At 52.6% G+C, this 12,643-nt stretch overlaps 1 protein-coding gene across 8 annotated transcripts in view; it reads left to right on the top strand.

Annotated features, from left to right (window-relative positions):
* MYO9B (myosin IXB) overlaps positions 1–12,643 on the top strand; it is a 91,747-nt gene that overhangs the window by 46,407 nt on the left and 32,697 nt on the right. For all 8 annotated transcript variants that reach the window (XM_039243313.1, XM_039243310.1, XM_039243308.1 and 5 more), the window contains exons 3-8: positions 932–1,026; positions 7,253–7,315; positions 7,732–7,831; positions 8,087–8,187; positions 9,750–9,879; positions 11,299–11,388. In XM_039243313.1, coding sequence (XP_039099244.1) covers positions 932–1,026; positions 7,253–7,315; positions 7,732–7,831; positions 8,087–8,187; positions 9,750–9,879; positions 11,299–11,388 — 579 coding nt within the window. The remainder of the gene's footprint in view (positions 1–931; positions 1,027–7,252; positions 7,316–7,731; positions 7,832–8,086; positions 8,188–9,749; positions 9,880–11,298; positions 11,389–12,643) is intronic.

Raw genomic sequence — 12,643 nt, 5'->3', positions numbered from 1 at the left:
CAGAGCGCCTGGGTGGCTGTCGGTTAAGCGACCATCTCTTGACTTTGGCTCAGGTCAGGATCTCACAGTTCTTGAGTTCGAGCCCCAAGTCGGTCTCTACACTGACCGTGCAGAGTTTGCTTGGGGTTCTCTCTACCCGTCCCCCTCTTGTGCGCCATGTGCGCGCACCCTCTCTCTCTCTCTCTCTCTCTCTCTCTTTCTCAAAATAAATAAATAAATTGCCATGAACTGGCTTGTCATCCCACATAATTACAGGACCCCTCCAGGACGGGACCTGTCTCCACATCTGCTTCCTCCCACCCATATCAGCCCTGGGCCCAGCAACCGCCTTCCAGAAAGAGCCAGATAGTAAATTGTTGCAGCCTTGCAGGCCAGAAGGTCTCTATCGGGCTGCTCTGCTGTTACAGTATAAAAGCAGCCATGGTAGATCCATAAATGAGCAGGCCTGGCTGCTCACCAATAAACTCTCATTTACGGACACTAAAAACGTGAATAGAATTTTCATGTGTCAGGAAATATTACTCTTCTTGGGTTTTTTTTGGTTTTTTTTTTTTTAATGATTTACAAATGTAAAAACCACTCTTGGCTTGCAGGCAGTACAAAAATAACCAGTGGACTAGATTTAGCCCACAGGCCAGAGTTTACCATGTGAACAATTGTAACTGAAAAAGAATGCTGCTGATGGCCTTTTGCACATCCAAGACTTAAAACTTGAACCGTCTCACCCAACTCAAACCCAGAGACAAAGCGTTAAGTATGTTGGAGCGCACCTGGGCCACACACCTTTGTGATCTCCAGTTCTCGGGCCGCTGGGCGACTTCGGCCAAATGGGCGCCCACAGCGCCCAGGGGGACCTCCGAGGCTCCAGGCTGAGGTGTGTGTAGAAATGTCGTGCTCCCGACCTGAAAACCTGCGTTTGTTTTTCTCACAGGCTTTTGGGAATGCCAAAACAGCCCACAACAACAACTCCAGCCGATTCGGGAAATTCATCCAGGTCAACTACCTGGAGAGTGGAATCGTGAGAGGGTGAGTTGGTAGTCTCCCAGCTGTGGGCCACCGGCCTCGGTCTGGGATCTCGCGGCATCCCTGTAAGGAGGAGCCAGCCTGGGAGCTCAGTGCTGAAATTATGGCCGTGCAGACGTGTGTGGATTGTACAGAGAAGCAAGTGTGATTTTTTTTTTTTTCCTAAGTCATTGATGTGGAGATCAGAGCTGTGACTCAAAGAGGGAAGTGTAGGTGCGGGAGGGGCGGGACCTCTGTCCCCAGGTCATTGAGCATGGGTCCAGGTGCCCAGGAAGCAAGTACAACGCCCTGAAAGTGCTAGTTTGCCAAGAACTGGCAAGGACACACCGACCTATGTCTTGGTCTTGATGAAGTTTTTGAATTCAATGGCTCTGGGGATACCACAGGCAGAATTGATGTGGACCGTGGCATTTGCCAAACGTGTGCCCCTTTAGCCAGGAGAAAACGTAATGCTGGGTAGCAAATTGAAGTGGCTGTCCAGGGAAGTGTGGGTGAGTAGACAGCTGGGAAGGAGGGAGGAAGGGTAGATAGATTAATGGATGGATTCACGGGTGGGTGGATGGATTCATTGGATGGATGGATGGATGGATGGATGGATGGATGGATGGATTCATGGGTGGGCGGATGGATTCATTGGACAGGTGATGGATAGATTCATGGATTGAGTAGGTGGGTAGATGGATAGGCCCATTGCTAGATGGGTAAATTCATAGATGGATGAGTTCATAGGTTGATGGATTCATGGATAGATGGATGGATTAAGTAAAAGGGTGAGTGGGTAGGTGGTAGCTGGGCTGTGAAGTTGATTGCCTGGTGGAGGTTATAACAGACCAGTATTTTGTGCCAAAAATGTGAGTTCTGGAGGCATGGTTCACACAACTCTGTGTGTAACGTTGAAATTGTGTTCATTTACACTCTGTGCAGCAGTTATGCATATGAAAATACCTGGCAGTTTTGTGCAGTGAATTAACGTTATAAGGAATTACCTGTTTTGTCATAGTATTTAAGTCATGTCATTTAAGAATTTCGTTCTGAAGGATTTCTTTTTCTTTAAAAAGTATATGTTCTGGAGGCGCCTGAGTGTCTCCAGTTATGATCTCATCATGATCACGTCATGATCTCAGAGTTTGTGGGTTCGAGCCCCGCATCGGGCTCTGTGCTGACAGCTCGGAGCCTGGAACCTGCTTTGGATTCTGTGTCTCCCTCTCTCTCTGCCCCTCCCCCATTCGTGCTCTGTTTCTGTTTCTCAAAAATGAATAAATGTTAAAAAAAAATTTTAAGTATATATTCTGAAAAAAAAGTATTCTGGGTAGTTGCAGTTGGTTAAAACATGTCGTTGTGATGTGTTGGGGATTTTTTTTAAATATGCAGAGGTCTTATGAGCCAATAAAACTCTTTTTTGAAATGGTCATTTTTGAGAGAGAGAGCAAGGGAGGGGCCCAGAGAGGGGTGGGGGACAGAGGATCAGAAGTGGGCTCTGCCCTGATGCACAGAGCCTGACTCGGGGTTTAAACTCAAGCTGTGAGATAATAACCTGCGCCAAAGTCGGACGCTTAACTGACTGAGCCACCCAGGCGCCCCTGCCAAGAAAACTCTCTCCAAAGTAAAAAAAAAAAAAAAAAAAAAAAAAAAATAGGCATCTTGGCGCAGTCCAAGGCTGTTCAAAGGGATCCTCCCTGCCCTCACCTTCTGATGTGAGGGTCTGCCTGTGGCAGCGGGATTTATGCCCATTCCAGGTGAAGCTCTGAGCAGCGAGGTGAGGAGCCCCAAATGCTCGACGTAGGGAGAGCTGAGCAGCAGGGCTAGAGGCCTGGAGAAGGCTCCAGCATTCCAGGAATGGAGAAGTCCTCATGGGGCAGGGCTGGGGGATAGAGTCCAAATTGTATAGGTTCTTCTGTCCATCTAACTGGACTGATGATCATTTCTTTTTTTTTTTTTTTAATGTTTTATTTACTTCTGAGAGAGAGAGAGAGGCAGCATGAGCAGGGGAGGGTCAGAGAGAAAGGGAGACACAGAATCAGAAGCAGACTCCAGACTCTGAGCTAGCTGTCAGCACAAAGCCCAACGCGGGGCTCAAACCCACGAACCTTAAGCAAAAGTCGGACGCTTAACCGACTAAGCCACCCAGGTGCCCCTGAAGTCGAACTCTTAACCGACTGAGCCACCCAGGCGCCCTGGACTGATGATCATTTCAAGTGACAGTTCTCATTCAAGACACAAACAAGAGTATTGTTTTCCCGAGTCCTTCAGCCTCCGGCCTCTTTCCTCTTTCCCACTGCCCAGGCTCCAGTGGGCAGCAAGGGGCCCCCAGGAATGACACGTCTGCTCCGGCTCCTCAGTCCCGCCCCCCAGACCATCCAGTGTTCCCCCGCACAGCCCTGCTGGGCACCTGCACGGGCACCGCCACCCACCCGCGTGGCAGAGCCTCCGACCAGCAGGAGATGCCCACGGTGTCTTAGGTGGCAGGATTATACCCTGTCTACGGTCCTAGGGGCTCCGTCAGGGGACCAGGGATGCCAGGAGGCTGCCTCGTGTTTTCCTGGGTCCCGGGCTGGCCCTGCAGCCGTAGACCAGACACTAGAGCCCTTGCTCCCAGCCCGCTCCTCCATGTGGCCTCTGTTTGGTGTCCTGGGGCTGCTCTAACAAAGTGCCACAAACCAGGGGCTCAGGACAATAGGAGACTGTCGTCTCCCAGCCCTGGAGACGTAGAAGTCAAGATGCAGGCAGGACGGCGCTCCCTCCCGAGGCCCTGGGAGAGGATTCTTCGTGCCCTCTTGCAGCTTCCGGGGACCCCAGGCCTGCCTTGGCTGGTGGCCACATCACCCCAGTCTCTGCCTCCACCATCACGTGGTCTTCTCCTCTGTGTCTCTCGGGGATTCTCTTCTGCTTCTTAGGACATTTGTCCTGGATTTAGGGTCCAGCCCGATCATGGAGGACAGTCATATCTCCAGATCCTTCCCTTAATCACATCTGCAAAGACCCTTTTTCCAAATACGGTGACGCTCACAGAGACCAGGTGGGCACAACTCCCGGGGGCCGCTGTTCGACCCAGCACACCGGCAAGGGCCGGCCCTCCGCTAACTGGGACAGCCTGTCATGCCTGCCTCAGCCTCCCATCAGGCTCAGGCCCAGACGCCCTCGGTGGCAGGATCTTAGCGACCCATGTCTGAAACGCCTATCTGTGGCCTCAGACTCAGGAAAGGAAGTCCCACCTCGGCCCCTGACCGTGGCCTGCCCACGCTCCGAGGAGGAGGTGCACTTCCTGTCCAGGGAGTGGCCACGGCCAGCTGGAGAGGACCAGGCTCAGACCCGGTTCTGCTTTTGGGGAGGTGACACTTCTCAGTGCCATTTCCTGTGGAGGCCAAGGGTCAGGGACAGTCCAAGCCTTCTTCTAGTTCCCCAATCTGCAAGGCCTCGTCTTCCTGTGGGTTCGGTGGCTCAGTGTTGGGGGATCCCTGGCCCCCGACACCCCCCCAGAGGGGCCTGGGGCCTCGGAAATGATCAGGGAAGGGAAGGGGCTGTCACCGTCAAATGACAGCTCAGTGCCAATGAGGGGCCACTGTCCTCCCCCATACGCTGCTGACACAGCACAGGGGATTGGCCACCGGGGGAGATTTGAGCAGGAGTCTGATTCTAGAACCAGATGCAGCCTCCCTCCCCAGGAGAACAAACCGCCGATAACTGAAACAGTTACTAGCTGGGGCAAGAAATGGAAAAAACATGGCTTGAAAGAAGCGAGGACACAGGCCCAGTCTGCGGAATCCCACGCACGTGTTTTGAGTGCACGTGTCCCAGGCAGGGCTGCAGACGGAGACTGTTGTCCTGAAGAGAGAGGCAGGTGGCCTCCAGCCAACCCTGGATCAGGGGCCCCACGCTGCACCCTACCGCAGCGCCCCCTACCAGCCCTCGGCCACCAGCTGCCTCTCCTGTAAAACACTGGGCTCCAGGGCACCCTGGGGGCTCAGTCGGTTAAGCATCCGACTTCGGCTCAGGTCGTGATCTCACAGTTCGGGAGTTCAAGCCCCTTAAGCATCCGACTTCGGCTCAGGTCATGATCTCACAGTTCGGGAGTTCGAGCCCCTTAAGCATCCGACTTCGGCTCAGGTCATGATCTCACAGTTTGGGAGTTCGAGCCCCGCGTCGGGCTGTGCTGACAACTTGGACCCCAGAGCCTGCTTCAGATTCTGTGTCTCCCTCTCTCTCTGCCCCTCCCCCACTCATGCTCTGTCTCTCTCAAAAATAAATAAATAAAACATTAAAAAAAAGAAAATTTAAAACACGATGGGCTCAACCAAGGGTGGCCTGCAGAGCCGTCCAGCTCCCACGCCTAGTGATGGTGGGACCCGTGAAAGACCAGTCCCTCTGTCCCCAGTGGGGGTGGAGGGGACAGGGCCAGTGCCCAGCTTGGGTCCCCGCCAGGCCACTTCCCTCCTGTGGGGTCCCAGGCAGCATGTGGCCTCTTCAGTTTTTAGTACCTCATCCACCAGTGGGAGTCCCAGCCCCCACCCCCAGGGTGCAGGGGCTCTAATCCTTGCAAAGCTGTGCTCAGGAAGTCGTAGATGCCGGGGCGCCCTGGCGGCTGGGTCAGTTGAGCCTCCCACTTCGGCTCATGATCTCACGGTTCCTGAGTTCAAACCCCACATCAGGCTTTTCGCTGACAGCACAAGGAGCCTGCTTCAAATCCTCTCTCCTCTCTCTTTCGCTCTCTCTGCCCCTCCCCCACTCGCGCATGCGCACTCCCTCTCTCCTCAAAACAAACTAAAAAAAGAAAAGAAAGTAGATACTCAAGGAAAACTTTGCGTTACTACTGTCGACATCAAGAGTTGCCCCAGGGCCCACACAGCAAACATCAAACTTCCCTCAGCTGAGGAGTGGGCCAGCACGGTGTGGGGGTCCAGGCAGGAGAAGGAATAAAGTTCCGGTACATGCCAGGCTGCGGCTGAATCTCAGAATCCCTGGGCCCAGGTGACAAGGCAGACACGGCATGTATACCGAATGCCTGTGTTGCTTTAAAATTCTAGAAAATGCTCGGGGCGCCTGGGTGGCTTAGTCGGTTAAGCGTCCGACTTTCGCTTAGGTCATGATCTCGCGGTTCGTGGGTTCGAGCCCCGCATCAGGCTCTGTGCTGACTGCCAGCTCAGAGCCTGGAGCCTGTTTCAGAGTCTGTGTCTCCCTCTCTCTCTGACACTCCCCTGCTCACGCTGTCTCTCTCTCTCTCCTAGAAATAAAAAAAAAAAAAAACATTTAAAATTCTAGAAAATGCAAACTAATCTATAGGGGAGCCGGTCGGTGGCTGTTCCGGGTCGGGGTGGGAGCCAGGATGACCAGGGCCCAGGAAACTCGGTCATGGTGGCGGGCACACAGGTGTCTGCATGCGTCACCCCCAGTCACTGGTTCACACGCTTTGGCTTGTTGTACCTTGGTGCCAGCTGGTAAAGCTCTCGAAAGAAAATGTGTAGGTTATGGAAGGATCCAGTCAAAAATCACCCCATTGAATCATGCGCAGTTTGTATCAATAATAAAGTGATAGAAAAAATTGAAAATGAACCTGTTATCATATTTAGATTGTTTTATTTTTTATTTTAGAGGGGACAGGGGCGGAGAGCGAATCTTTCTTTTTTTTTTTTTAATGTTTATTAAGAGAGAGTATATGCATATGCTCACACACAAGGAAGAGAAGGCAGAGAGAGAGAGAGAGAGAGAGAGAGAGAGAGAATCCCAAGCAGGCTCCATGCTCAGTGCAGAGCCCAACGAGGGGCTCGATCCCACAACCCTGGGATCATAACCTGGCAAGAGTCAACACCTGAACCATCTAGGTGCCCATAGGTGATCGTATTTCTATTTTTTTTAATTTTTTTAATGTTTTATTTATTTCTGAGAGAGACAGAGACAGAGTGAGCAGGGGAGGGTCAGAGAGAGGGAGACACAGAATCCGTGGCAGGCTCCAGGCTCTGAGCTGTCAGCACAGAGCCCGATGCGGGGCTCAAATACACAAACTGTGAGCTCATGACCTGAGCCAAAGTCGGACTCTTAACTGACTGAACCGCCCAGGCGACCCGGTGATCATATTTCTAAAAGTGATTTAGGTACCTATCGTTTACCTTAGGTCAGAGAAGGTTAATCCACAGCTGGCTTCATGATGGTAACAGATTATTCCAGTTCCTTCCAGAAAAGTGGATCAAACTATAACATTTTATTCCTTCTTTTTTTTTTTTCCTTTTAATGACAGGGCCGTGGTAGAAAAATACCTGCTTGAAAAGTCTCGCCTCGTCTCGCAAGAGAAAGACGAGAGGTAAGAGGAAATGTCCTTAGTGACCCACCGTGTCTGCCTTCTTCACTCACAAAGGAGAGAAGCCAGGCGGCTTGGCCCGACAGGAGGCAGTGGCCCATCTCCGAGGCGTGAGCTGCTATGTGGCCACAAGCTTTGCACTCCTACCCCCTGAGCCACCTTTTGCCCTTATTTTTGTGCCTCCCCGGGCTTTTACCCAGAGTAATGCCCCGCCCCAGAAATATACTCACCAGAGAAGCTCACGGTTCCATTTTCTTCTTAAGATGTAATGAGAATCTACGTATCGGCTCAAATCTGTGCATACTCGAGGTGCTTTCCTGCCCCCCATGTAGTCCCCAGAGCAACGTTAGTGGTGGTTTGGAGCAGAGCTGTTGCTTGGCCTCCAAAACCAGATTTTTCCTCCTCGTTTGGGCCCACAGGAACTACCATGTGTTTTATTATCTGCTACTTGGGGTCAGCGAGGAAGAACGCCAAGAATTTCAGCTCAAGCAGCCTGGAGATTATTTCTACCTCAACCAGGTAACAACCCCGAACCCTGGCCACAAATGCAGCCTCTGTTCCCCACGGGCTGTTTACGCACCACCGGGAGGTCAGAGGCTGTCTGCCCAGGCCCTCTCTGGGCCCCAAACTGACTCCGATGATGCCCAGAGGAGGCAGCATAAAGGGGCCCATTCATTCCCTGTGGCCCGAGCCTTGGCCCCACGGGTACAGCCAAAATCATTCTCGCGCGCCGCCCTCCCATAATTGCCCAGAGTGCTGCTGACTGTTTTTCAGCATAACTTGAAGATCGAAGATGGAGAAGACCTGAAGCATGACTTTGAAAGACTCAAGCAGGCCATGGAGATGGTGGGCTTCCTCCCTGCCACCAAGAAGCAGTAAGTGAGCAAGCCGGCCCACCCGCCTTCTCCTGCGCAGACACCCCCCCCACCCAACGTCTCACCAGCCACTCCCTGAGAGCTGGCTGACACCCCAGTGGGAAGTAAGGCACCGATGAGGGCGGCTCGGTGACGCCGAGCCCAGGAGAAGGGACTTGCTCGTCATTAGTTACCAGGAGACGTAAAACCACGGGGCTTTGGGCTGACAAAGCAAGTGTGTGTAATACATAAAACATGGTTAAGCTTCTAAATTTTCCATGGTGTGTATTTTACCACAGTTTAAAAAAAAATTTTTTTTAAGTTTTTTGGAAGCCACTCAGGGTACTTCACACCTGCCCACTGGCCGGTGTACCCAGCGGGAGTGGCCGCCCACTTCCAGAAGGGCACACGTCAGGCCGGCCGCTTTGGAAAAGTGTCTGCAGGCTCTACTAGAGCCATGTGTCCACCACACAGTCACACATGGGCTCATTCAAGGACATGCACACGGCTGCCTCGTCATTAACAGCCAGAAAGGTGGACCCCAGCCCCCCCAACCCAACACACACGCACAAATGCCCACCAGCAGGAGATTCAATAAATAAACCAACAGCTATGGATGGTGCAAGGGTTGGCAAACTTTCAGTAAAGGGTCAGATAGGAAAGTTTTCCATTTTGAGGGCCAGACCGGTCACGGGTACGTGTTCTTCTCTGTGTTTTGTTCAGTTTCTTAACCATAGTCTAAAAACGTAACCACACTCAGCTCTGAGGCCGTACGATAACAGACCGTAAGTTCAATCATGGTGGCCTCCCCAGGCGCCATGTCTGGAGACATTTCTGGTTATCACGCTGTGTAGGGGTGGGGGATGGGGGACAGTGCCACCGGCGTCTGGTAGGCGGAGGCCAGGGGTACTGTCAAGCACCCCATAGCGCAGTGAACGGCCCTCCGCAGCAAAGAATGATCCAGTCACTCACGTCAGCGGTGCCGAGGCTGAGAAACCCTGGGCTGCAGTGTTGAGAAGGTAGAAGCCAGACCCCACGCAGTAACGTGCGCAGCCCCACTCCCCGTCTTCCAATGACAGGCCAGATACAAGCACATAGGATTTCATTGACGTCTGTCCAGTTAACAGACAGCGTTAGATACGAGGGCAGCAGTCCCTCTGCGGGGGCTGGGGTGGGTTCCAGTGCCTGGAATGTTCTTTCTCTTGCTCTGAGTGCTAGTTACAGGGCTGTGTATATTTTGCAACAGTTCATCAAGCTCTACGCTTGAGGATTGTTTGCTTTCTTTGCCTGTTCTTTATGCACAGTGACGTGGGGTTTCTTTGGAGTTTTTATTTCATGCATGTTAGGCCTCCATACAAAAAGTTTGTGACCAAACCCCCCCACTGGGATGGGGAGTGAGCCATCTGTCTGCAGTCACATACATTCCACAAAGGGTCCCCAGCCGTGAGATTGGACGTTTCTTTAAACTTCATACGCTCTGACTGGACTTGGCTGGTTTTACAAATTCAGCCCAACTGGCTGGAAGCTTCTGTTGTCTTCCAACTCTGAAAGCGTCCCCAACACAGGCTCCTTTGCTCTCCCAGGATTTTTTCCGTCCTCTCGGCCATCCTGTACCTGGGCAACGTCATGTACAAGAAGAGAGCCACGGGCCGAGACGAAGGTCTGGAGGTTGGGCCCCCCGAGGTCCTGGACACTCTATCGCAGCTCCTGAAGGTACTGCCCCCTCCGCTTGGCCAGGGCAGCTGTGCCTCTGTGACCTGGGGCCCGTCCGCCTGCTTCCTCCCCACCATCTGTACCACACCTCTTCCTCCTTTCCCTCTCTCTCTCTCTCTTTAATTGAAGTATAATTGCCAGACAACATTGTGTTAGTTTCAGGTTGCAACATAATGATCCGGTATTTGTATGTATTGCAAAACGATTACCACAATAAGCCTAGTTAACATCTGTCACCACATGTCGTTACAGAATTTGTTTTTTGGTTTTTTTCTCCTGCCGATGAGAACCTTGAAGATCCACTCTCTTACCGGCTTTCAATTATGCCCCACGGCATTATTAACCAAAGCCCCCATGCCAGACCTTCCTTTTCCAGGGTTCATTTCTTCTCTCACTGGAAAGGCTGTTCCTTTTGACCCGCTCCATTCATTTTGCTCACCCCCACCCCCCACCTCTGGCAACCACCCAGCTAGTCTCTGTATCTGTCAGCTTCATTTCATTTGGGAGGTTTTTTTGGTCGGGGGTATTTGTATTTTTATTGTGTTTTGTTTTGTTTAAGATTCCACATACAAGTGAAATCTTGTGGTTTATTTCACTTAGCGCCATGCCCTCCAGGGCACCCCTTCTGTGTGTCTAAAGGACTCCCTCCTGGGCCTGGCTGCCTCCCCTGTCAGCCCCTCTTGTGAAAGGCACTTTAAAGCCATACTTTGATCAGCAAGGTCATTTTCTCATTGGACCCACCAGCCCCTTGTCAACCCACTGAGTGGGGGGGAGCTGGCCAGTGTCTGGAGGCATTTTGGGGTTGTCACAATTCAGGAGCTACTGTCATCTAGCGGGTGAGGCCAGGGATGCTGCTTAGCACCTACAATGTACAGAACAGCTTCCCCACAGCGAAGGGGGATCCGGCCCCAAATGTCAGTGGTGCCAGATCTGAGAAGTCCTACCCTCGTCTTTTCTGTTTTCTGAGCGTGTGTCCCATGTGTTCTTAAAGAGCACCTGTGTGCAGGAGCCCTGGCTTCCGTTGCGTTGGTGGCGGTGAGTGGGCACCTGTCAGGAGATGGGGGCAGCTTCCCCTCCCCCCGCTCTGACCACCTCTGGCTTGTGGTCCGGAGGGAGCAGGCCAAGAGCCCACTCCTGCGGCAACATCTATAAATGCATGTTGGCAGGCAGCACATGGGCTGGCAGTGACCCCCAGGCCCGTGTGACCACTCCCAGGGCCATCGACCAAGCCTGTGGGTGTGATGGTTCTGAGACCCACCGAGCATGGCACACGACATGGGGCAGGCTTAGGCGCGTTTCCCGGTGCAGCCGCTGGGGGGTCCTTCTCCCACCTACCTCAGTGCCGGGAGGATCCTCAAAACAATCCATCTATCCACACACACCCCCGTCCCTTTCTCTCCCTCCTGGACTTCGAAACAGGTGAAGCGAGAAATCCTGGTGGAGGTTCTGACCAAAAGAAAAACCGTAACGGCCAATGACAAGCTCATCCTTCCCTACAGTCTCAGCGAGGTGAGCACCGCCCTGGGCTCTCACAGGGCACCGGGCCCCAAACCGTGGCTTGGGGTAGGGGCTTTGAAAACAGCCAGCCTGGATAGTCTTTTTCCGTTCTTTAAAGTGACAGAGGAGGGGGGCACTTGGGTGGCCCTGTCGGTTGAGCATCTGACTCTCGATTTTAGCTCAAGTCATGATCCCAGGGTCATGGGATTGAGCCCCACGGCAGGCTCCACACCAAGCATGGAGCCTGATTAAGATTCTTTCTCCCTCTCTCTCTCTCTCTCTCTCTCTCTCTCCCTCCCTCTGCCTGTCTCCCTTGCTTACGCACATGTTCTCCTTCTTTCTCTCTCTGTAAATTTTTTTAAATATTTTTATTTATTTTTGAGAGAGAGAGAGAGCATGAACAGAGGAGGGGCAGAGAGAGAGGGAGACACAGAATCCAAAGCAGGCTCCAGGCTCTTAGCTGTCAACACGGAGCCAACAACGGGGCTTGAACTCACGAACTGCGAGATCATGACCTGAGCCAAAGTCGGACATTTAACCGACTGAGCCACCCAGGTGGGCGCCCCCCCCCCACCTCTAAAATAAAAAGCGACAGAGAAGAACCATTACTTGCTTCTGGTCCTCACATGAGCACAGCACAGACCAGCTTAGCAGACCTCCACTCTAGGGCCAGAACTCAGGCCATCCATGTTCCGCTTGGTGTTTCCACGCTAGTTCTCACTAGTCCGCGCTGGTTCTCACTAGCAGAGGACAGCCACCCGCAGCCCGCAGGCGTAATCCAGCCCACTGCCTGCTTTTGTAAATAAAGTTTTATGGGCACGGGGCACACAGCCACACCCACAGTTTTCCATGCCGCTCTCCTACGGCACCGGCAGAACCGGCTCAGCACAGGGCGGACCGTCTGGCCCTCATAGCAGAAACTACTGACCTTCTAGGGTCGCCTGGGGTGGCTTAGTCGGTTAAGCATCCGACTTTCTTAGGTCATGATCTTGCGGTTCGTGGGTTCGGGCCCCGCGTCGGGCTCTGTGCTGACTGCCGGCTCAGAGCCTGGAGCCTCTTTCAGTCTGTGACTCCCTCTCTCTCTGACCCTCCCCTGCTGATGCTGTCTCTCTCTCTCCTAGAAATAAATAAAAAAAGAAAAAAAAGAAACTACTGACCTTCTAGCCAGTATTTAAGTTGTCGACCCCCCAGGCTAGAGCGTGGCTTTTACAACCAGTATGTGGGTCCCTAAATCTTTTTTTTTTTTTTTTTCGGAATAGCGTCGTTT

Source organism: Hyaena hyaena, unplaced genomic scaffold (genome assembly GCF_003009895.1).
Source record: "Hyaena hyaena isolate Hyena2069 unplaced genomic scaffold, ASM300989v1 scaffold_227, whole genome shotgun sequence".
Classification (NCBI taxonomy): domain Eukaryota; kingdom Metazoa; phylum Chordata; class Mammalia; order Carnivora; family Hyaenidae; genus Hyaena; species Hyaena hyaena.
This window is presented reverse-complemented; position numbering and strand designations above follow the sequence as displayed.